This window comes from Nilaparvata lugens, chromosome 9 (assembly GCF_014356525.2).
Source record: "Nilaparvata lugens isolate BPH chromosome 9, ASM1435652v1, whole genome shotgun sequence".
In the NCBI taxonomy this organism is placed as follows: domain Eukaryota; kingdom Metazoa; phylum Arthropoda; class Insecta; order Hemiptera; family Delphacidae; genus Nilaparvata; species Nilaparvata lugens.
In genome coordinates this window covers 3,447,130-3,472,428 of record NC_052512.1, presented here as the reverse complement: position 1 = coordinate 3,472,428, position 25,299 = coordinate 3,447,130, and the positions used below count along the sequence as shown (strand labels likewise).

At 36.2% G+C, this 25,299-nt stretch overlaps 1 protein-coding gene across 3 annotated transcripts in view; it reads right to left on the bottom strand.

The window, feature by feature from the left end:
- LOC111046926 (protein polybromo-1) overlaps window positions 1–18,663 on the bottom strand; it is a 109,706-nt gene extending 91,043 nt beyond the window's left edge. For all 3 annotated transcript variants that reach the window (XM_039435413.1, XM_039435414.1, XM_039435415.1), the window contains exons 1-10: window positions 18,525–18,663; window positions 16,829–16,943; window positions 16,008–16,127; window positions 13,613–13,738; window positions 8,505–8,654; window positions 7,628–7,894; window positions 5,265–5,527; window positions 2,919–3,103; window positions 1,288–1,400; window positions 6–104 (exon numbers count right to left, since the gene is read on the bottom strand). In XM_039435413.1, coding sequence (XP_039291347.1) covers window positions 6–104; window positions 1,288–1,400; window positions 2,919–3,103; window positions 5,265–5,527; window positions 7,628–7,894; window positions 8,505–8,654; window positions 13,613–13,738; window positions 16,008–16,127; window positions 16,829–16,933 — 1,428 coding nt within the window. In that variant the 5' untranslated portion in view covers window positions 16,934–16,943; window positions 18,525–18,663. The remainder of the gene's footprint in view (window positions 1–5; window positions 105–1,287; window positions 1,401–2,918; window positions 3,104–5,264; window positions 5,528–7,627; window positions 7,895–8,504; window positions 8,655–13,612; window positions 13,739–16,007; window positions 16,128–16,828; window positions 16,944–18,524) is intronic.
- Window positions 18,664–25,299: the final 6,636 nt, after the last annotated feature.

Genomic DNA, 25,299 nt, shown 5'->3' with positions numbered 1-25,299 from the left:
CTTACCTTGTAAAGTTTGGAATCCGGTCGGTTGTACTTTTTGGCATTTTCAAACATTATGTTCATATCTCCAGCAACTTCGCTCACTGTACCATAATCACCACGCTGCAAAAAATCATTAACGATAATTATCAAAATGATTTATTTATTATTTTATTTTATAAATAATCAAAATGGTTGGGTGGGGAAAAATAATAAGGTTAACCTTCAGCTACTTCTCTCCCGAGTTTTCATAAAATGACAAGTCCAAAATGAGGTTTGGTTTTCACTTTTCCAAAATGCTCAGTCCAAAAATATTTATACAAATGAGAATACTGCATTTGAATGTATTGAATAACAAATTACCATGTTTGAATATTCAGCTCAACACTAAATTGAAAAATATTGACTCAAATAATTTGATTGTATTGGAATATATGTTGTAGTAATTCTCCATAATTGAAATAATAAGACTTTGAGATTGTCAATACCACTATAATTGTTCAAAATCAATTGAAATTACAGAACTAAATGTCCCGACTCTGAGACAGACCTACATTAAAAGATTAATTCTTTACATAAACAAACATAGAAATCAGTTTAAAATTCATACAACTCCCTATAACATACGGGCAAACAGTGCAAATAGATTTAACATACAATACATACTATATCTCATTTTACATACTATATCTCATTTTACATACTATATCTCATAAAGCTTACTATATGCAGACATCAACTTCAATACTATTGCAATTATTTAATCAATAAAATACCACTAGATTTTGTTAACAGGAATATAACTGGGAATTTAAATAGAATTATACAGGAATGAGTTGACAGGAACATCTACTTTACATTAATCTAATGAATAAGAGTTTGAGATACATTCGTGTATGTCTAAAGTTTAGGATGTTGAGGATTATTTAGTATTTTTGCTTTTGTTTTGTATTCTTTCTTTTCTTTATTACTATTGTAATTTTATTTTGTATCATGTAATTACAATTGATTCACACCTGCACTCAGGATCTCCTTTGCAGGTTGTTATTGAACTTCATTGTTGATAATAATATAGTGTATGTAAATTATGTAGGCTATCTATTTTGAAGAGACAATAAAGCAATTTCAAATTTAAAAAAAAAACCCAAGTTTCATGGCAACACCTGCCACATCTTCAGCTGAACTGAAGCGGATTTTGAACAAATTTTACAACATCAACGTCTTATTCTTTCAAATATTGATTCAAGAAAATTTAAAAGCTGAAAAATATTATATTGAAATTATTTTTGAATAAATATTTTTAAACCTTCAACTTCTTTCCGATCTGCATAAGAGAAATAGCATTGCGTATTTCCTTGTAATAATCAGGGTAGTAACGTTTGGATGGCAACTTCCAAAATGGCTCGCTCAACAGTGCACCTGCAAATCAATCAATCAATCAATCAATCAATCTCTTTATTCAAATAAATCAATACAGCTCATAAAAGTATTTACAACATCATAATAACACCAAGTTTCACGGACGTAACTAACGCAATTCTGTACATTAATAAAAACAAAGACAAATTCACTACTCGTAATACACCATATCTAATACGTCCAAATGCTTTCAATACCTACAATAACCTATTCACTGGACTTACATCTTGCGAACACCAATTGTCCTTCTATTGCCATAGAATAATAAATAGTCTACCTGAAAAATTCATTCTAAATAGAATTACTAAGTGTTTAATTTATGAAATAAGAGAGTGGGTATGTAGGAAAGTTTACTTCGGACTTGAGATTTCAGAAGATTAATTGACTTTTTGTTCTAGTGCTTACATTGTTATATTGTACATACATTTATATTGCATATTGTTTCTTCTGGTACTAATTAAATTGTCTTAGACATCCATCCTAATTACCTTTAACATTTTTAAACTCTCTTCCAGAGCTCAAGCATTAGCTTTACTGGGAGAGCCTAATATTTCAATATTAAAATAAAAGAAAACATTCGTTGAATATGTTTTTAAACAAGTTTAGATTATAATTAGTTATAACATTATAAGAATGTTTTTGTTGCACTTGTTTGTAAAAAAAAGAATGGCAATAAATTGATTTTGATTTTTTGATTTTGACTTGTTCCATATTATAATGATGTCGACTTTATAATAATTGGCTTTTATTGTTTCCTTCTTTGTTACATATTGTAAATTGTAATTGTTATTTGATATAAATGACGCATTCATGTAAAATATACAAAGAGGTGTAGAAAAAACGCATGTTTTTCGATCCGATATTACTGGGTGTCGGAGGGTATCGCCCTTGAACAAATGTTAGCAGACGGCCCATACTATGCCGTTTCAGTCGCTATGGAGCGTTGGAACGTACATCATGTGTTCGCCGTCGAGCAGTTTTTTTTTTAGAAACAATAAATGTGTAGTCACAGTGCAACGCTTTACCGTCAATATTTTAGAGTTGGACGTCGAGGTGCAGTGCCTGATCGAAATACTGTACTCCAATGGGTTGAGCGTTTGAAAGTACTGGTTCTGTGATGAAAAAGAAAACCACCTGGTCTTCTTCGTTCAGTTCGTTCTCCGGAAAATGTAGACCGAGTCAGTGTCATCTAGTCCCGAGACCATGTCGTCTAGTCGATCGTCTAGGAATAGTAACAACTACCGTTCTGAACTGTGACTACAGATTCATTGTTTCTAAAATACTGTTCGACAGCAAACACACGATGTTGTACTTCCCAACGCTCCAGAACGACTGAAACGGCATAGTATGGGCCGTCTGCCAACATTCGTGCAAGAGCAATACCCCCTCCCATCGCCGATGGGGTTCGAAAAACATGCGTTTCCTTTGAACCACCACCTTGTATATCATTAAAAATTAATTTATTATTTAACGAGATTTATGTAATTCTACATAAGTGTGTTGATTTGATTTGATTACCTTGGGGACTAGTGGCGTTCTTGACGGCTTGAAAGAGCTGCCATCTTGGGTTGTTCTCCTCCTCTGCATCCCCCTCTCCTCCTCCCGCACCGTCTTCCTCTTCTTCCTCTTCCTCCTCAGAGTCGTCACTGGGCAGAGCGGCTGTAATCGCAGACAGCGACTGACTTCCGCGCAGACGCTTATTCCTAGCACACACAAACATTTTATCTCAATAACTCAAAAACAAATCATAATCATTTATTTTCAAAAAAAAATAAAAAGTTCAAAATGCATAAATTAGTTACAATACAGTACTGTTTTTTTTTTTAGTAAATTATTATTTACTTAAATTATTTTTTAGTAATTATTATTACTATTTCCTGTTGAAGTTTTGCTTGACCACCAATTCCCTGGGCTCCGACCCCCAAGGAAGAGTGACAAGCGATTTTACCAGAGTGGACTGCTCCACATGTCCATGTGGTAAAACAATCATACTGGGTCCGTTACCATTAAACCATTCGCTCTGAGTAGACGTAAAGAACCAAGAATGACAGCCTTCTGAATCTGACCTGCAAGTACAGTAGCAGGTCTCTCACAGGCTGGAATCGTTCTAAGGTTGGCAAAAACTATTATTATTATTATTATTATTATTATTAATAATAATAATAATAATAATAATAATAATAATATTAAATGGTATAAATAAAATTGCGTAAATTATTATTTAGTAAATAATGTATTATTTAGTAACCCTAAAAGGGCGTTTCAATTAGTCAAATTTACTTGAATTCAAGTTACAGTGAGATAAACAATATTCTCCAAAACGAGGATATAGTTGGCTTCATCAAATCACGGAGAATCAGCTGGCTGGGACACATCTGGAGAATGTAGCAGAACAGACTTCAGAGACAACTGCTTGAGGGTGAAATTTTCAATGTGAGAAGAAGAGGGAGACAAGGAGAAGGTTTCTGCAGGATGTGGAAGGTGATCTGAATAGGATGGGGATTCGTGGATGGAGAGGGATGGCGAATGACCGTAACGAGTGAGCCGTGTGACGGAGGAAGCCAAGTCCCATACAGGGCTGTAGTGCTATGAAAGTAGTAAGCCTACAGATGAAAATAAAGATACAGTCTGGGTCCTGTAGCTTTGCCACTAGACTACAATACTACTCGTTCAAAAACATCGAACATCTGTAGGGAGCTTACTCCAGGGATCTAGGCACTCTGGAGCGTATGTTTTTTAAAAGTAGGAATATCAACCCGCGAACCATACCTTGCCTATATGCCGTTTCAAAGTCACGAAGGCAAAGCTACTATAAGTAGTTAACGCCATAGTTAATAATGCCATAATTACTAAGTAGTAAGTAGTGAAGAACAATTGAACTCAAGTTGTGTATAGAGTTTTGAAGTTAGGTTTACAAGAATCAGAATATGCTAAAACTTCTTTTTTAACTTCTAAGTTATAGAAATAGGGTACTTTATTGTTGACCGGTATTTTGAACTGTGTAATATTGTAGAGCGGTTTGAATCAGTGGTCGCGCTGATAAAACAATCGCTTAGTTAAAGTCATGCGCCTGCCTGCTACTCCCGTTGGAAGGGTGACCGCTAGAGCCAACTCCTCCAAATATGATTCATGAGTTGTAAAAATCCGTGGGGTCCCAATCGACCGAAAGTGATAGGATTCCCATCCAGCCGAAAATTTCATTTTCCCAATTGGCCGAACGCTTTCGGTCATTTGCGACAAACTGGAGAAATTTTCGGTCGTTGAGAATCCTATCACTTTCGGTCGTTTGGGAAACCTATCACTTTCGGTCAGTTCGGACTCTCAACACTTTTGGCTCAATGCGACAAACAACGTTTTCTGTCGATTGGAAAATTATTGAAAGTTTTCGGTCAATTGGGATTCGGCTGAATGAGAAAGTTCCAGTTTCAATATTTCATTAATTCTGTCGAATGGGAATAAAAGTTTTGGGAAAATATAGCTTTTCGGTCGTTTGGGATTCGGTCAACTGGCATGCCACCGTAAAAATCGCTTCTGGTGTTCGTAATCCACTTCTAACTCATCTCTCAATGATGATCGCATGATGACCGCATCATTTCCCACGCACAAGTCTAGAGCTCATGTGGGCACACCCTCAGCAAAAAAAATACATTCGTTTAATTTGTGTGAATTGGCAGTGTAAAAATAAAAATAAATAAATAATAAATGAATAGCAAGCTGCCGCAAGACAAATATCCCAGATGAAATTTTATTACATATATCTTCTCAATGTAAGGATGCCCTGTAAATTCCCTGTTCAATACAACTCCCAAGAACGCTACTTTCTCTTCTTGGTCAAATTCAATTTGAGGAGTAATAGAGGCGTACCTGATGCGCTCGCTAGTCTTTCCCTCGCGAGCCACCTTGCCGTGTTCGATCTCGATGCGCCGACTCGAGATGATCTTCTTGAGGGTTTTGGCGTCCTTGTAGATCTGAGAGCCGGGCTCGTTGAATGCGCATGCGTTGCGCGTCATCAGCTGCAGGTCGCGGTCCATGTCGGCCAAACATGTGTACTCAGCAGCTTGCAGTTTGCGCGCGATCGTTCGCAAATCGATCGGCGACTCGATCACTTCGTAGTACTTCGGGTAGCGCTGCAACAATTTAAAAGATTTATTAGTCCAAGCAGGGATATCACATCTAACACAGATATAGGCCAGTCAATAAATAAAAAAAACACTAAGAAACATACTGTCCACCGCTCGTAAGTTGGCCTCTGAGGTCTGAGGTGGAGAAGGGAAATGAATGATGTTGTTGACGATTCAGTTGTGTGACTACAAACCCTAAACTCACTAATAAAGCATTAATGCACCCATTAAAAATGTTAGGGTGTAATTTTCCTAATAGATCGTTGGTTAAATTACAAATTTGGTGGGATGGAAATTACTCTATTAAATTTGGCGAAGGCAAATAGACCATAGTGTTTGTGTACCAGTGCCATACGTCACGTCTAAAAATAGATAGACTGCATTCCTTCCAGAGGCCAACTTATGAGTGGTGGACAGTACCATTTTTTCTGTTTTACAACCCATTGTGGGCTTTGGCCTCCTCCACAACATTCCTCCAAGCATCTGTCTTCAATCAATCTTCTCCATCCTCTACAACCCATCCTTATTCTTAAATCATCCCTGATCTCATCTTCCCATCGTATTCTCTGTCAACCCCTTTTCCTTAACAAGTGAAGTCTCTCTTTCAGCACGTTTTTTGCATTATGTTTAATTCATCCTGTAAATATGTCCGAACCTTCTTAGTCTCTGCACCTTTATAAAGCGCACTATACTACGGCCTCAAATTCAGCATTAGTTCTCCTTCTCCAGCAGGACCGTAAGATTGATTCTAAGCACCTCAGAAACACGCCATTATTTACTTCAAATCATGTGTTAAAGCGGCTTATAAACAAATAATTCCCGGGAATGTTCCCGGGCTAACAAATGATTTTTGTATAGTAGCGCTCATCGAATTTTCATCGAGCTGTTTATACTGTTGTCAATATTTGCAGTAGCAGAAGTCTTCGGAGTGATGTACAGCATTTTATTGGGATTTTCGTAAATAATATTATTTATAATAATTATTATTTATAATAATAATATTATTTATAATTATTTATTATAATTTATAATATTATTTATAATGAATAATAATAATATTATTCATTAATTTGCATTTGAACAAATGCGACTTCCATTTTATTTTCATCTGTATATCAGTATTATATTATCAGGCATCTTGTATTACAAAGATGCCACGTTAAAGGCAGTTCGTGCTGTATAAGAATAATCAATAAGCTAATAATAAGCTGTATTAAGAACTGAAGGTAAAAGATATCGAGGCAGCAGTGAAGCTCTAGTAAGAACTGAAGTAAGGCCCATTTCACACCAAAGCTGGGCTTGGGCCGGGCCGAGCCGAGCGGAATCGTCCGGAGGCGGATCGGCCGAGCGGAATCTGCCTGCGCTCGCACTCAGTAGGTTTTCTAGCCTTGTAGTGAGAACTCACTACGTGGGAAGATCGTACTAAGCTGAAAGAAGGCAGAATCCGCTTGGCCGAAAACGCTCGAGTTTGGCGTCAAGCCGACTGAACAAATCCGCTCGGCTCGGTCCAGCGTTGATTTGAATGCTCTTGACTAAATCCTGCATAGTTAGCGCGCACACGGATTCCTCTCGGCTCGGCTCAGCTCGGCCCAGCTTTGATGTGAAACCCCACTAACAGTGATTGAGGCAGCAGAGTTTTGACTGGTTGGATTGAAGCGGCAAGGAAGAAAATTCAGTGTGGTGTCAACCTATACAAGGCAGTACCTACATTGAGAATTTTATTCATTTACACACTACACTGAGTATTTTTCTTATTTCAAATTCATCAGTTAAATTAAAATAAAAATATCATCCAGTTCAGTACACTTTTATATTTTTCTAAATATATAGGCGTGGCTCTTAATTGAAAATGGCTCTCATGAATCGAATCTCAAGGCAAGTTTATCAGTTTGTCAGTTGCAAACTGACGATGATCAGTTATAATATAAATAAATGCTGACTGGTTGAAGTAAAATTAGCTTGCTCAGTTGGTATGAGATGAGGCATTATTTGAATCTGGCGCCTATGAGGATCCAGTGAGATGGCGTCAAAACTGGCTTCATGGTGTCTGCAAGCGATATGTGAGGGTGACCTTCACCTTGCACTGGTGCAAAATTTATGACTGACCTTGACAGAGGGCAACAGCTGGAACATGGTGTGCAGTGGCCGATTATCATTGGTGTTGGGATCAGTAGCGGTCATCACAGCTGTAAACAGCTCTTCACACATGTTCAACTCCTCCTCACCCGCATTCTCTCCTCCTCCTCCATCTTCCTCTCTCTCTTTCTCACGCTGTTCTCTCTCGCGCTGTTCCCTCTCTCTCTCCTCCAAACGCAGTTGGCGCGCTGACAGAGTCGGCGGCTGTGGTTGTGCCGCTTGATCGCTCTTCTTAGCCTGAAACAATCATTCAATAAATCACTTCATTCAGCACATACAACGATTCTGTACAAGAGTTCGTCAAAATAAAGACAACTATTCATTCAAGACATTCAATGTGCTAGTTAATTTGTACATGGATGCGTCAAAATTTAAACAATTGGAAGACAAATTACAAAGTAAGAAACAAAAGCGAAAATCTGATTCGCAAATGAAAGAAGTACAGTGTTCGAGCTGACTTTGATATTTTCTCATCATTTCATTTTTGTATGACTTATTAGTATCTTAAAATGTGAATATATTTGAAACGGTTTGAAAAATTGATGTGCGGTTTTCATAGTTAATTTTCTCTTGAAATTCTATATTATAGTGATCAAGTATCACATGACCACCATCTCATTTAAATAAATGAAGTTGGTTTAAAAATGGCGGATCCAAGAAAGGCAAACCAAAATTTTGAAGCGAGAGAAAAGTATTTTTTTTTCAATTCGAATTGGATCCCCAAAGAAACCTACTGCCAAATTATCTTGTAAGATAAATAAATATTAAGCGTTTTCTATAATTTTTACCAACCCTATATATTATTGTTTATTGAATAATGTGAAAAATATTGATTTTTTCAACTCACTAGCTTTCCGACTTTGAGAACGATCTTGCCCTTTGAGTGAGCCTCGAGTGAGCCTTCGTCCGAGCTTTTGCCATTGTCTACAAGTTTATTCTTAGTGGAAAGAAACAGGTCCATCAGTTCAGTTGCGTCTTTGTACTCAGGTGATTGGCGCTGAAACAAATCAAAGATCCAATTTCAAATAAGTTATTCCGCAAAAATCAATTTACAATAAGACACTGCAACGAATTCACAGGAAAAGAATACTGTACAATTGAGGGTACTGGTGATTTGCAGTGAGAATATTATGCAGGTATAATAGGTAGAATACTGTACAATTGAGGGTACTGGTGATTTGCAGTGAGAATATTATGCAGGTCTACTACATCCATGGTCTCAGTTCCTCACGATTTCAGTTCATCACGAGCCTATTTTGACAATTTCGTGAGAAACTGAAACAAGTGGGAAGTTGAGCCGTTCCTTCATATAGTTGAATTCTATAGCATCATCTTTCACATTCAAAAGTCTTTATTCATGAACATGTACAAATACATTTGAATAGTGTTAAGGTTAAAGCTAGGCTAGCCTATACAAAGACAAAAAAATAAATTGTCAACTTAAATAGTCAAAGATTAACATCAAACTCTTGTAAAGAGAATAAAGATATTTTCACCAGATTTTCCATCAAATTCTTTACATTATCTGAAAGGTTATGTTCAATTATGTTTCAAAGGTGAAAGGGTAGGTTAGGGATTTGCTTTTAAATGGCAATATTTATTCATTTATTCAATCATTTAGCATTGCATAACTTCCAGAAAAGTATTACATGCTTAAGTCCAAAACGGGCTGTTATTATGGAGTTTGATTCGAGATCAAACGAAATGTGATGACATGGAGGGATGCAGACCATCTGTACTCCAGAAGGAGTATACCATAAGGCTAGCACATAGTGCGTCCATTGCAACTTACTTTTTGCGGCCGTCGCCAATGACACCACACGAGCGTTGAGTGTGGTGCGTCAACGACAGTTGGCTTTACGCAATTGAACCAGACGAAGCAATAAATTATGCATTGCTCGACGTGCGTTGTAGCATTTCTGCGCAGTTCAAAAATCACCGTCCGTTACTTGGTGCGCACGTACCTCGTGTGTTGTCACCAATTCACTTCTATGTATTTCTACAACGGACGTCAAAAGTAAGTTGCAACGGACGCACTTTGTGCGCTCGTGTGGCCCTAGCCTAAGTAGACTCAAGCAATTTCTCTCTCTAAGAATTCCATTCTTAGGTCCAAGCCATATCAATTTTTTACAGTCGCCACGACTGGACAAAAAGCTATCCGACTGGCTGATTGAGTTGGCGTATCGAAGGGGAAAAACGAAGGGGGATTCAAGGGGCAGGCCAGGAAGCTCTCCCATTAGGTGATTTATTTATTTATTCAATCCTTAGAAGATTACACAACTAGAATTGATTCAATCAATCACAAACAATTAAAAATGTCCAAACTTTGAAGAAAATGTGAAATTTTGAGACCAAAAAGACATAGTTGGAACTTATCAGTTATTGGGTTGCCATTCGGGAAACAGCTGATAATCAGTCAATCGGAGAACTTCCTGTCGTGCCGTGCCGACTGAAAACACGCCTCTTGTGGCTTGGCACTCACTCTTTGGTAACACTAGGCAGATTAGTGGGTGATCACCCAGAGTTGAGAGTGTGTTAATACCAGGGACAGACGATACAGGGACAGGACCAAGGATATATTACAAAAGGAAAAGGAGTCTCCTTCAAACGTCAATATTTCCTTAAAAATCGGACTACAGAATTATTCATCATAAATCAGCTGTCGAGTGGATTATTAATTGCATGCAATTAATATCTCAATGTAACTTAAAGTGCGAGATAAATTACTTTTAACATGAAGAGGAGAAACCCATTTCTCCCTCCACAGTTTGTAGCGTGGACACAGACGGACATCCTGCGCACAATTGGATGCACCATGTCATTTTGCTTCATGTTCTTGTGATGAAAACATCTCTGTGACATACACAAACCAATATACCTGCTGACCAGTACTAACACTACTTGGAACATTGCCAGCAATAGATGGAGGGAGTGTTGCCGCGTCGCGTTACAAAGCTCTCTCACTCAGACACAAAAGAAGGAGAATGCTGCTAGGTAGTGGGAGTGATTAGTGGAGGATAGAGCATCGGACCTCTCCGTCTTCGAGAAAGAGCCGTGTTAAAAGTAATTTATCTCGCACTTTAGTAAAGAATCAGCTGTTGTGTGGAGTATTAGTTGCATGCAATTAATAACCAAAGTGGTATTTTATCTCAACCTTTCTCTGCTTTCACCTCGAGCTGACCTGTTGCCAGTATGTATTGAATTAAATAATCTTAGTGGAAAGAAACAGGTCCATCAGTTCAGTTGCGTCTTTGTACTCAGGCGATTGGCGCTGAAACAAATCAAAGATCCAATTTCAAATAAGTTATTCCGCAAAAATCAATTTACAATAAGACACTGCAACGAATTCACAGGAAAAGAATACTGTACAATTGAGGGTACTGGTGATTTGCAGTGAGAATATTATGCAGGTATAATAGGTAGAGTACTGTACAATTGAGGGTACTGGTGATTTGCAGTGAGAATATTATGCAGGTCTACTACATCCATGGTCTCAGTTCCTCACGATTTCAGTTCATCACGAGCCTATTTTGACAATTTCGTGAGAAACTGAAACAAGTGGGAAGTTGAGCCGTTCCTTCATATAGTTGAATTCTATAGCATCATCTTTCACATTCAAAAGTCTTTATTCATGAACATGTACAAATACATTTGAATAGTGTTAAGGTTAAAGCTAGGCTAGCCTATACAAAGACAAAAAAATAAATTGTCAACTTAAATAGTCAAAGATTAACATCAAACTCTTGTAAAGAGTATAAAGATATTTTCACCAGATTTTCCATCAAATTCTTTACATTATCTGAAAGGTTATGTTCAATTATGTTTCAAAGGTGAAAGGGTAGGTTAGGGATTTGCTTTTAAATGGCAATATTTATTCATTTATTCAATCATTTAGCATTGCATAACTTCCAGAAAAGTATTACATGCTTAAGTCCAAAACGGGCTGTTATTATGGAGTTTGATTCGAGATCAAACGAAATGTGATGAAGTTAATGTCACCACATGGAGGGATGCAGACCATCTGTACTCCAGAAGGAGTATACCATAAGGCTAGCACATAGTGCGTCCATTGCAACTTACTTTTTGCGGCCGTCGCCAATGACACCACACGAGCGTTGAGTGTGGTGCGTCAACGACAGTTGGCTTTACGCAATTGAACCAGACGAAGCAATAAATTATGCATTGCTCGACGTGCGTTGTAGCATTTCTGCGCAGTTCAAAAATCACCGTCCGTTACTTGGTGCGCACGTACCTCGTGTGTTGTCACCAATTCACTTCTATGTATTTCTACAACGGACGTCAAAAAGTAGCCTAAGTTGCAACGGACGCACTTTGTGCGCTCGTGTGGCCCTAGCCTAAGACTCAAGCAATTTCTCTCTCTAAGAATTCCATTCTTAGGTCCAAGCCATATCAATTTTTTACAGTCGCCACGACTGGACAAAAAGCTATCCGATTGGCTGATTGAGTTGGCGTATCGAAGGGGAAAAACGAAGGGGGATTCAAGGGGCAGGCCAGGAAGCTCTCCCATTAGGTGATTTATTTATTCAATCCTTAGACGATTACACAACTAGAATGAATTCAATCAATCACAAACAATTAAAAATGTCCAAACTTTGAAGAAAATGTAAAATTTTGAGACCAAAAAGACATAGTTGGAACTTATCAGTGATTGGGTTGGCGTTCGGGAAACAGCTGATAATCAGTCAATCGGAGAGTTTCCTGTCCTGCCGTGCAGACTGAAAACACGCCTCTTGTGGCTTGGCACTCACTCTTTAGTAACACTAGGCAGATTAGTGGGTGATCACCCAGAGTTGAGAGTTTGTTAATACCAGGGATAGACGGCAATTTCGAACGAATTGAATCCATATTCATTGAACGAAGCGAAGCTGAGGTCTTGGTTTTGACTAGATCAGCTTTTGTCTGTTTATTTGTTTGTAGCGCAGTTACAGTCGCAGTTATTGTCTTATTAGGCGCAGTTATTATTTAATTTTGGTTAAAATTTGGTATACAAGTACTTCAGAACAAGGCATGTCGACGTATATATATATATATATATAATATATATATATATATATATATATATATATATATATATAATATATATATATATATATATATATATATATATAGGGTATTTTTAAATTTAAAGGAAAAGGAGTCTCCTTCAAACGTCAATATTACCTTAAAAATCGGACTACAGAATTATCCATCATAAATCAGCTGTCGAGTGGATTATTAATTGCATGCAATTAATATCTCAATGTAACTTAAAGTGCGAGATAAATTACTTTTAACATGAAGAGGAGAAACCCATTTCTCCCTCCACAGTTTGTAGCGTGGACACAGACGGACATCCTGCGCACAATTGGATGCGCCATGTCATTTTGCTTCATGTTCTTGTGATGAAAACATCTCTGTGACATACACAAACCAATATACCTGCTGACCAGTACTAACACTACTTGGAACATTGCCAGCAATAGATGGAGGGGAGTGTTGCCGCATCGCGTTACAAAGCTCTCTCACTCAGACACAAAAGAAGGAGAATGCTGCTAGGTAGTGGGAGTGATTAGTGGAGGATAGAGCATCGGACCTCTCCGTCTTCGAGAAAGAGCCGTGTTAAAAGTAATTTATCTCGCACTTCAGTAAAGAATCAGCTGTTGTGTGGAGTATTAGTTGCATGCAATTAATAACCGAAAGTAGTATTTTCTCTCAACCTTTCTCTACTTTCACCTCGAGCTGACCTGTTGCCAGTATGTATTGAATGAGATAAGCTTTTAATGTTAGCATTTTTATACACCAACCCCAACAGCCATTAGTCGTTTTCACAACGATATCTCGCCGACACGACAGAACAGGACAGAATTAACTCTGACTGACAGAGGAGGCTGTGGTTTAAAACTGCACGAGGTCTACTGTTCACAGAACTACTAGTATATTGAAGAGACAACTCACCTTATAGAAAGCTTTGGTATTGTTGACTAAAAGTTCAATGTCGGCCTGTAGCTGTTCGACATGCTCGTATTCGTCAGTCTTGATCTTCTGCTGCACTTTCAGCAGATCTATTGGATTTGTAACAACCTGTGAAAAAATAAACAGTTCATTAAAAATAATATTCGTATGGCTTTTATTGGAGGAGAGTTGCTGACGGAAGTTCTACCACGCCCGAATGTAAAGCCGTCAATGGGCCTTACGACTCTTTATTGTCCAGAAAGCCATTTTGAAAGTAGCTCTAAAAAAAATCCTCGTTTCTCAACTAACATTCTCTTTGAGGAGAGTGAGGTCCTGACTGTAAGACAGCTCTTCATTAAAAACATTTTAATACATTTATTCTCCAACATGAATATTCTTGGGCCCATTACACATATGCATCAAACGCGGTATGCTGTTAACACTGGTATTACAGCTATACCCCTCCAGAAATCCCTTACACAAACAAATTCCTTCTATATTTCACATGTTCTGTACCGTAACTTGGCTCGTCACTTCCCACACCACATAGTATTTCAGGACGTCTCAAAATCCTTATTTAAATTGAAATTGAAGAAATTTTTAATACAGCTGGGAGTGGACAATTCAGAAAACATCATCACAACAAATTATACCTACCTTAATTGATAAATTCGCTGGTGGTGACAACCTGACTACTGTTCTTGGAATCTGTATGCATCATTACAATAATTAACCTTCATCATTTTTTGAGCTATCCAATAATCCTCTGTACGTAATAATAATATTAAATAGGATTCTGAATGCAGCAAAATTAGTGTTTCCTTTCTCTCTAACAAACTTATAATATGCAACTCTGGTTTGCGCACAGGCATTTTTTGCCCATGCAGACCATTTTCTAAAGATTTATTTGGCTTACTGTATTCATGAGGTTGTTTTATTCTTTGTTGTTGTTTTATATTGATAATGAGTACAGAAGATTATTACTTTGTATGTAAAGTGTATTTTTTTGAAATAAATATCTTTTGTCTGTCTGTCTGTCTGACTTACGACTGTCATACTTCAGCCGGGACCGATAATTTAAAAGTGCCCATCCGATTAGTCGAGAGTGATCTGTTAAAAAACTTTAGGTGATGAACGGGTTTGAACCGGGGATCTCTAGGCTGTTACGCAAGCACTCTATCCACTAGACCAGTGGTTCTCAAAGTGTGGGGCGCGACCCCCAAGGGGGGCGCGATGAATGCTCAGGGGGGGGGCGCAAAGCTTAGTTGGAAAATGTTTTTAATTTACTTCTAAAATAATTACGATAAGCAATCTTTCTATTTTTAAAATTACATGTGAGTAGTTTTTACTCATAAAATATTTATATCAACCGTATTGTCAAATTCAAATTCTCAATTAATAAGTGCTCCCCCAACATTATAGAAAAAGAAAACCTCATTGATCTCCAAGGTGACTTTGCGCTTAAAATAAAGTTTGAAGAATATTCTCTTACATCCTTCTGAATTGGTGTGCAAAAGGAACACCCAATTTTGAGTAAAAAGGCATTGAAGATATAGACTTCATTTGCTGCAATTTATCCGTGTAGAACTGGGTTTTCTGCTCTAGCTGCCATGAAAAGTGAATATAGACCAAGACTGGATGTGACCCAGGAACTTAGAGTAGCGTTATCGGAGCTGACACCTCGTTTCAACAAATTCTGTGCGAAAAAAACAAGCTCATCCTTCACACTGACGCTCTTTGTATTGTTAATTTCTATGAGAAACAAAAATAACAACTATGTACTATAGTAGCTGTAGTATCTGAATAAATGATAATTTATTGTTTTTAGTATGATTGAAATTATTGCAACATTGGGTTATGTATAGAATGTGCAAAACGCAACTAAATGAATATTGAGTGTATAATATCTGAAGCTTGGTGCAAGAAATACCTATGTCAAAATATCAACTATCTCATAAATCAGCTGAAAGTTCACCTTGTATTTTCGAACTACGGCATTTCGATACGGAAATGCGAGTGCATTTTATATCCAGATATTCTATCCAGATAACTAGGGCTTGTGATTGAACAAATAGTGAGGTTCACGTTATAAAGTCAGCACCTGATTAAGATTGTTGTTTATTTCTTTATTTGACCCACTTTCGTTCTAGTTAAGCTGCGAAATGAGATGAACAACTGATATTATTTACAGCTGGCAATCAGCTTTCAACACCTGAAGATATTGTGAACAAAGATTTAATAATAGTGAGATCTTCATTATAATTGCAGTATTTGTTTAGCAATATTGTTGCTATCCTTGTCTGTTAGACACAGCAGACTATTTAGAAATATGATGAATTACCGAAATATTCAATCTCAATTATTAATTTTATACATTATTAAATGATTGAAATATTACCTCATAATAGCTCGGTTCCTGGCGGCGTTTTGGAGCGCGAATAAATGCGTCGCACAAAAGAGATCCGTCGTCCTTTTTATGATTCCGGATTACATCATAAACTAATTGCACGATTTCCATCTGAAAAATATAAATCAATCAATCAGTTCGTTTCTCACAACAAAAGCTATTTCCACACAAGGTATGGCAGGTGCCTATAAGAGGAGCCTCCAATCTATTCATTTCAATGGAATAATATGTGTATTTGCTTCTAGGAGAATTAAGAAGATCAATTTCAATAGAGGCTACACACTAAATAAAATTCGAGTGGATCAGAAGGTGGCTTCATGATCCAGAGGCCCAGGTTAGAATCCCAGCCAGGGCTAGATATTTTTCTCGGGCCAATCCTGTGTTCCGGATGCACACGTTAAACCGTCGGTCACGGCTGCCTGAAGAGTAGTCGTTAGTTCATGCCAGAGACCCTGAAATTGATCAGTTGCGACCTGAAAACTCTGACACCAGACCTGAGCCAGCCCGCTCACTCGATATTATTTTTATACTAAATAAAAAAATGGAAAATTCTATGAACGCCGCTGTACAAAAATATATTATCCGGGCGGGAAATCTTACTTCTATAGTGAGATCCACGTTATAGTGGCAGCTTTCTATATATATGGTTGCCTATATATTTTATTCGCCAAGAAAATATTTTTTTCAATGATTTTATAATGCATTTGTCGAATGATAGACAAGATGACAACACCATTGTTAATAATAAAATATTTTCATTATAATGTGGACCTCACTATATACAATAATTATAGACGAAAAAATGAAATTACCGGATCTAGTCTCTTCCGTTTGCGAGTTGGCTCTGCCTGCTGTGGTTCATCTTCATCATCGACTCCGCGACTTGCGACAGAAGATGTTCTCCGTCTCTTATTCATGTCAACACTCCTGTAACAAGAAGGATTATCAGCTCTACAAGCAAATTTACTACTTTCTTACACGAGAAAATTGTATGTAAGGTTCAAGTTTAGGTTAGAAGAGTAGGTTAGAGAAGGAAATATTTGGTGTAAGTGTACGTACAGTGCCAAAATACCTGTCATCAAATTTTTGGTTGGGATCGATTTAGTATGTTATTTTGAGCACAAAATCACAAAAATTAAACGGCGGCAACTATTTTTTTTAGAATAAACTAAGTACAAAGTAGCACAATTTTACATGCATTTAACCTATAAGTAGCAGCCATTTTGATTATCGAAAACATCAAAATATGATATTCCTAATCTAAGTTTTCCTAACCCAAAGCTTTTCCTAAGCTTAGCTACTTAGTGTACAACGTTAAGTACCAAAATACCTGTCATCAAATTTTTGGTTGGGATCGATTCAGTATGCTATTTTGAGCACAAAATCACAAAAATTAAACGGCGGCAACGATTGTTTTTAGAATAAACTAAGTACAAAGTAGCACAATTTTACATGCATTTAAAAACATCAAAATATGATATTCCTAATCTAAGTTTTCCTAACCCAAAGCTTTCCTAACCTAAAGCTTTTCCTAACCTTAGCTACCTATGGCTGTTACCTATAGGTTAAATGCGCATGTGAAATTGTGCTACTTTGAACTTAGTTTATATTAAAAACAATAGTTTAATTTTTGTGATTTTGTGGTCAAAATAGCATACTGAATCGATCCCAACCAAAAATTTGATGACAGGTAATTTGGTACTGAACGTTGTACACTTTAGCCAAAGATTTTTATGTTATTCAAAATACAGTGTAGGCTATAGTTAGTATCGTATAATAGGGCAACATTCGATATTCATACGTACACAAGATACGCATATAATACTATAATGATATAAGTTAATTATTACTTCTATTATATTATAAGTAACAAAATAAACGTAATGAAAACACAGTGATTTTGACAAAAATATCACTCATTTATTGTAAAATAGTTATGTTTGATACCAATGGTTTATCTAAACTAAAAATAAACGTTGTGATTTAAACTTATCAAAACATTTAATAGTGAAACAAAATGAAAAATTGAACTCTCATAATGCAAAGTTGGACCCTAAATGAAACATAACCTACTCAATTCACAAACGCTATAAAACAGGCGCCAATTTACATGGATAAAATGGAGAAAGGGAGAATTCCTTATGGCTATTATTTGGATATTTACAGCAGTAGAAAGGGAAAATGTAACAACAAAATTTTTTTAGATTTGATAACATTTTAAAAATTTACTTATACAAAAATACGTTGGTTGAAGGCAACCCAAAGTTTACCATGCATATAAACAATTTCAATGAGCTAGAACTATTAATTATTTTACTAAGTGGAAACATTAGAGTGTTCAATCTTAAAACGTTAAATAGGTATACAATAAAGTTAAATAATAATAATAATCGATAAACCGGTGTATATGAATAATAATATACAAGCCATAGCACTATCAGTGACGGTAGAACCAAGCAATTTTCCCCAGCAATTGTTGTTGAAAAATAGTTATTAAACTGAACTTACGTATTATTCCAGTATTATTCGGTTGAGCGATGATTTGTGGGCTAGTAATAGTTTTTAGAATATTAGTCAAACATAAAATTATACAAAAAAGCACCTAGCACACAAAGCCATCTTGTTTTTGTTAACAACACCAGTGTTGGTAACAAAACGTTTCATAAGCTTTTCGCTTGGAGCAGCACCTGTTTGGATCTTTTAATTTTTTAATATTATTGTTTCTATTCCGATAGGTAAAATTCTGAAAATTCCGAAAATTGAATCAAATTGCATTTTATTGATATCTATGATTTTGAGGATAAGAAAAGCCTGAATCGTATTCGCAACCGGGTTAGGTTCACTGCCAAACTCGCCGGGCGATTCCCCTTCAAGAAAGTTGATTTAATTTGAATGTAACCGAAGGTGAATCTGGCGCCTCAGATTTCAGTTCTTCCACAAAGTAGAAGGAATTTTCTTCTTCTCTGTGGTTCATCACCAACAATCTATATAATTATATATACTAACAATTAGTATATTTATATAGATCGTTGTTCATCACAAATTAGCTATAGTGAGGTCCACGTTATAATGGCAGTGTTTGATTAGCAATGAAAATTCCACCCCCTATATTGAAGCTGCTATAATAATGGAAGGAAAACTTGGAATAGTAAAATAATACATCATTTTAAAGAGAATTTAATTCTCTACAAACCTACGATAAGCGTCAGTTTTTATGATGCATTGTTGGAGAGTTATAAGCCCTGAAAGAGCAAAGCATTAGATAAAAACCTGTTATTTTAACAATTACACACCTTCAAGAGCAAATAGCTCGGGAATTGTTGGGAATATCACAAACTTCTACTGAACAAAAAGTATAGAGAATTAATCAAGCTTCATTTTGGAATAGTTAGTTATGTCGGTTGAACGCATTGTTCTCAAGATATGAGCGTGGAAGCAAAACGATGAAAAATTCAACTTTTAAACCACCCTCATCCCCTCAGCACATGAGTTAGGAATGGGGACTTTTCATATATGTTCTCCTCCTAACAAGTCTCAACAAAGCTGCAAAGTCAAGAATTTTGTTTAAAACATTCCCTCCAAATTCCTTTATCAATTATTGGTCTATTGTTGCAAAAATGGAGATACACTCAACACTAAAGCTGCTGGAAAAGATGTAGGGAAATTCGTAAAAATTTGAAATTATACATCAGATTGAAGAGAAGTGAATGGTCTATGAGCTCATAATTAGCATGGATTTTTCCCGTTGATTTTTAAAAAGTAATAAGAGCAAAAATAAAATAAAAATTGGTGGCAAAAGTGTTTTTTTTTTTCAAAAATGACACACCTTCAAGAGCAGATATCTCAAAAGTTAGAGGAGATATAAGAAAAGTTTCAGGATGAATATTGTAGGTAATTATGTAAGCTTTAATTTATTATATGACAGTCAAGTCCTTAAGATACATAGTTTTTTAGTTTTATGCGAGAAAACAAAAAACGGTACTTTTAAACCACCCCCACCACCGTAGCACAGGGGGTAGGGGTGAGGACTTTTGATATGTTTACCTCTTCACTACCCTTAACAAAACTGTAGGGTCAAAAATTGTCTTCCAAACATTTCCCTCTATACCCTAATCAATAAACCTGTATCAGCTATCGTCTGATCTAAGACAGAGGATCAGCAACGTTTTTCTCCTTTCTTTCTCCACTGCCATTAAGAACGTGGACCTCACTGTCTCTTCCTTTGATTTTATTATTTGAAATTATTAAAACATGTGAATAATATCAACATATTGCCATTGAAAGGCACAAATCTAACCTTCCTAATGGTCCAGTCAAATGGTCAATTTTTAGGAAGCAGCCCTGAAAGAATTTTTCTTGTTGGTTTTATTATTATGTATTTTGAAGCACTGAATTCGAATCTGAAATTCTCTGACACGCCAGAAGGCGGCTTCACCCTTTTTCAATTTTCCCATTTTATTTTAAAAGCCTTTGATTTTTAAAAAAATTCAGTATCAACAAAAAAAATCAAATCAAAATTTTTATTCACAATACGAACAATTGAGGGTCCTGCCAAACCCAAAGATTTTTCGGCGGGTGCCCAGTTACAGAAAAAGCGAGTTACAAAAGATAAATAAACTTGAACAAAATGAATATTATACTTCAAAAATTTTAAGTAAAAAATGAAAGAAAACTAATACAAAATGCAAAAATAAAATAAGAAATATACATCTGATTTTGATACAGAATTAATAAAAAAAAGGGAAAAACAAAAATTTATTAGACAGGAATGAAATAAACAGGAAAAGGGAAAAATTGTTTTACACAAGTAATAGTACATTTTTAACGTTGAGGAAGGCGGCAGGTATTCAGTAATCTTCATCCATGACCAGCACTTGCTGGACAGATTGCGTAAAAAATGTAAATCTTGATAACACAAACTAAGATTAAAATCGGAGGTCAGTCATAGATCTCAAAAAACATTGTAATAGCCTCTTCATCCAGGGAGTAGAGTGCCAGACTCACAAGCTTCTCACGGAGTGCCCTCTTGAATATATTTTCATCCTGCTCACAGAAGTACACTGGTATCCTGTTGTAAATCTTAAGTGCATGGACAGAGGGAAGCTATTATGTGATCGAGTTAGCCTGGCATGAGACAAGTTGATGTCATTCCTCCTCCTTTGTTGTGGCTAACAGTAAACTAAACAGAAACTGACTATAGACTGTCATAATCTTCAGTCTCCTGAATCTAAAGATTGGCACACAGTGTTCCAGGCGATGAGATGAGGTGATGATCCGAAAAACCTTCTTTTGCAGGAGAAAGATCCTTCATAGCCGCCTGCATGACCTCAAAGTACAATGCCATAATTGATACGGCTGTTGAGGAGGCCATGACATGCCGTAAGGTACTTCAAAGAGACATGACCTCTCAGCCTGCACATCAAATATGTGACTCTTGACAGTCAATTGCAGATCATGTCAACATGCTGCTCCCATGTCAATGTGGCATCCATCATGAATCCAAGCAGCTTCACACTGCAATCCCCGAAGATTGGCGGATTCCACCTCAGAGTGCAGAGTAGATTTTGTGTCTCCTCTCGTTCAATGCAAGTTTGTTCACCCAAAACTAATCACTGGCCGCATCAAACAGTTGGGCAGACCGCGTATTGCCATGTCAGCATCCTCATCCCTGGCAACTAGGGTTGTGTCATGGGCAAATAACAGAGCTCTTCCATCCAGCCCGAGGTCATTGATGAAGATGAGGAAGAGAATAGGTCCCAGGATAGAACCCGGAGGCATGCCACAGCATACATCAAGAGCATCTGACACAGCACCACCAATTGACACCACCTGTCTACGATTAGCCAGATGACCCTTCAGCAAACCAAGGGCCACCCCCTGAACTCTATATCTCTCAAGTTTCTCCAAGAATATACAATGGGAAAGACAGTCAAAGTCCTTGGTCAGGTCGCACAGGGTTACTGCCACTGAGTGTTTATCCTCCAACGCTGCATGGATTCCACCAAGATAGGATGAGAAGCATCTGTGGTAGAACATCCTCTTTGGAATCCAAACAGATGAGGCAAGAAGAGTGTATTTTCCTCAAAGTAGGCACTGACTTGGGTGTACAAAAAAGATTCAAAGATTTTGCCAATCACAGGGATTTACCCAGTCAACAAAGACAAAAAACAGGATTTTGCACAAATAATTAAGAGAAAGCTGAATTTCCGTAGGGTGTTGGTATTCATAGTACATAGCCAGGAATCACAAAATACTCATCTTTCCCCAGCTTACTAACACCATGAACCCCCCCCCCCCAGCCTTGTCACTGCCTTCTATAGAGGATGGCTGATACGGAATCCGTATTACGGATTATTCTGATTAGGATAATATTGTTATATTTCTCATGATAATAATCACTCAACAGTTAAAATTATCATGTTATCAACTAATTAATTGTTGGCTCAGCTCTTAAAACTCCAAAGAGTTATAATGTATAGTCAACCTGAACTTACATTCAAAGAAGTAGAACGAAATGGCTTACAACAAAACAATACATTAGTGATGAATTTCAGGCAAGGGCGAGAATCGACAATGCTGTTGTCCCATCTTAAATTAAATAAATATTTAATTCACAATACAAACATAGAAACCATCAGAAGACAACTTATATACATAAGCAGTAAAATCATTAATACAATCCCCGAACAGTATATTGAATGTGCGAAAATAACTAAAAAACTAAAACAGGATATTAACACCTGGATCAAATACTCTTCAAAGTTTACTCTTCTGACTTGTGTTTTGATTTCTGATTGCTTATTCTGCAATCCTTTGTAATTCATCTAGTATTACAATTTTTTTTAACACCTGGTCCTATCGGTTTCTTTTCCTATCCTTCCCTTATTATCCTTCCCCATCCCATCCTTTCATATCTACCGACTATTTACTTTTCCTGATACCTTTTCACCTTCTCAGGGATTGAAGGTTTCCCAAGTACATGGATATCCATAGTTGGAAAAACCCTTCAATCTTCCATCATTTTTTTGTACCACTTTCTTTTTATTTTGTTTTAATGTGTATTGTTGTTTTGTTGTTTGCATGTATTCTTTCTGTTAATCTCTGTATTGGACTTGTATGTGTGTGTAAAAAGAAATAAATTGAATTGAATTGATCCAGAAGCCCCCCTGCCTCCTCTATGTTGTTTACCAGAAACCCCTCACCTCCTGCCATCCTTCTAAAGGCCTCATCCATAACAAGAAAACTGTAATAATATAACTTGTAAATGTCTCAATGTAACTTGGTAAAAAATCAGCTGTCGTGTTGACTATTAATTGCAAGAAACGAGACATGCAATATTGATAACTCAAAGAGAAGTAGAAGTCTCTTTCGAGTTTTCCAGTAGTGTGGATAAAATTTTTCAACCTTCTTACAGCCTCCCTCCATACCCTTCCCCTGCCTGTATTCCTTAGATATTCAAGAAAATGGCTTATTAAAAATCCATTCTACTCTTTAGAAGAATTCAGGACAGGAGTATCTCTAATAAGAGAGAGTAGGGTTGTGTTTGTTCATTTGTTTGCATCAAAACATGTCAACTTGTGGATTGTATACCGGAGAAACGGGAATGATTTAGATCTCCAAATTTTGCAAATAGATTTTAAAAATATCAATCTTGTGCACCTCGAAGCCCAAATTTAATTTTTTTCTAGATTTTTCAGAGTTAATGTTCAAATTTTATTCATGGGGCATACGATTTCATAAAGAAAACTTTATTTTCAAACACATAATTATAAAATATACATCGAAAAAGAGAGAAGTGCTCTCGGTGAAGTTTGGCAGTAGACTAACTGAAAATAATTAATTGAAACATAAAGAAGACAATGCATAGTCAGCTATATTCTGTAACAATAGGGTTGTAATACTATTACTATAGATATTTAACTCCTCCACCCCTAGACTGAAGCTGTCCTCAGCGATCAGAATTTTGGGTTTGGAGGCAAGGCCCAAGAACAAATGTTGGGGCTTGCGAAGTTGCTGCTACATTAACATTTCTACAATTATTTCGTAAAGAAGTTACATATTTAATAAAGTTATATAATTTAAATACAATAAATATACTAAGAATGACAATAAAACATATAATAAAAATCCAAATATAATAAGTATCGTCTTTTGCAATGCTAAGTTCTTCTATTGCTAGTAGTGGTTCAATCTTAATATTTGCTTCATGTATAATATCAAAAGAAAAGTTTGTTTTCAATTTACGAAATGGAACTTCAGATGGGATTGTTATATCACTTTCCCAATATTCATGTATTTTAGGATGTTCGAATAACTGTTCTGACTTATTAAGATACAATAATTGAGTTGATTTTGGATATAATGTAGTGTTCTTTTTGTCTGATAAAATAATAGCTTTGTCAATTTTGTACAGTAGATATTGATTGATAATTGGAATGAATTTTACAAAAGAAGCAGATTCATTAATTACTAATTGTTTACAGTGTTCTAATTTCTTATCTTCTAACATTTCACTTATACACTTATTTTTTATCACTGTCACATTTCTGCAGTAGTAGTTGTCACACAAATATTCACATTTACCAGATAAAATTTCGTCATATCTCAGGATAAGGGAAGGATATTCATGAATGGTGGTAACTTCAGTATTACGATAAACAGGATAGGATAATAAGAAGAAGGTTTCATAAGTAGGTGATTTTAAAGGGAATTCAATGAAGTAGGATATATATTCTTTATATATTGAGCAGTGTACCTTTGCTAATTGCCATAATACTTCTGGTTCTTCAGAAATCAATTTTACATTCGATTCAGAAATAATATTATTTATTTCTTTATGGGATAATATACTAGAATGTAGAATATTCAATCTACAAAACTCCAAACTAGTATCTAAATCGCTTATTTTATTGAAGAGCAAACTTAATGAGCTAAATAAAAGGGAAAATTGCTGGTTCAGCTGTACAGTCGTAGTTTCATTTGAGAGAGTTTTGAAATAATTTATAATTTTCAAATTATTCCCATGAATCTTTTTCACATCAGCATTAAAATCGTCAATGAGCCTTTTGTTTACTGAAAATTGATTCTCAATATTATGCTGTAAGCGGTATTCATTTGACTGAACTTGAAATAATATTTTGTCGTATTTTTCTTTGTCGTTCGCATCCATGTTACCGGTTACCCATGAAATAGCTGAGCCAAGTCCATTGAAAAGTCCACGCTTATTTCTATTTTTGCTGATATTGATGTGATCTAGTTTTGTTTCTGTGTACTTTAAATGCAT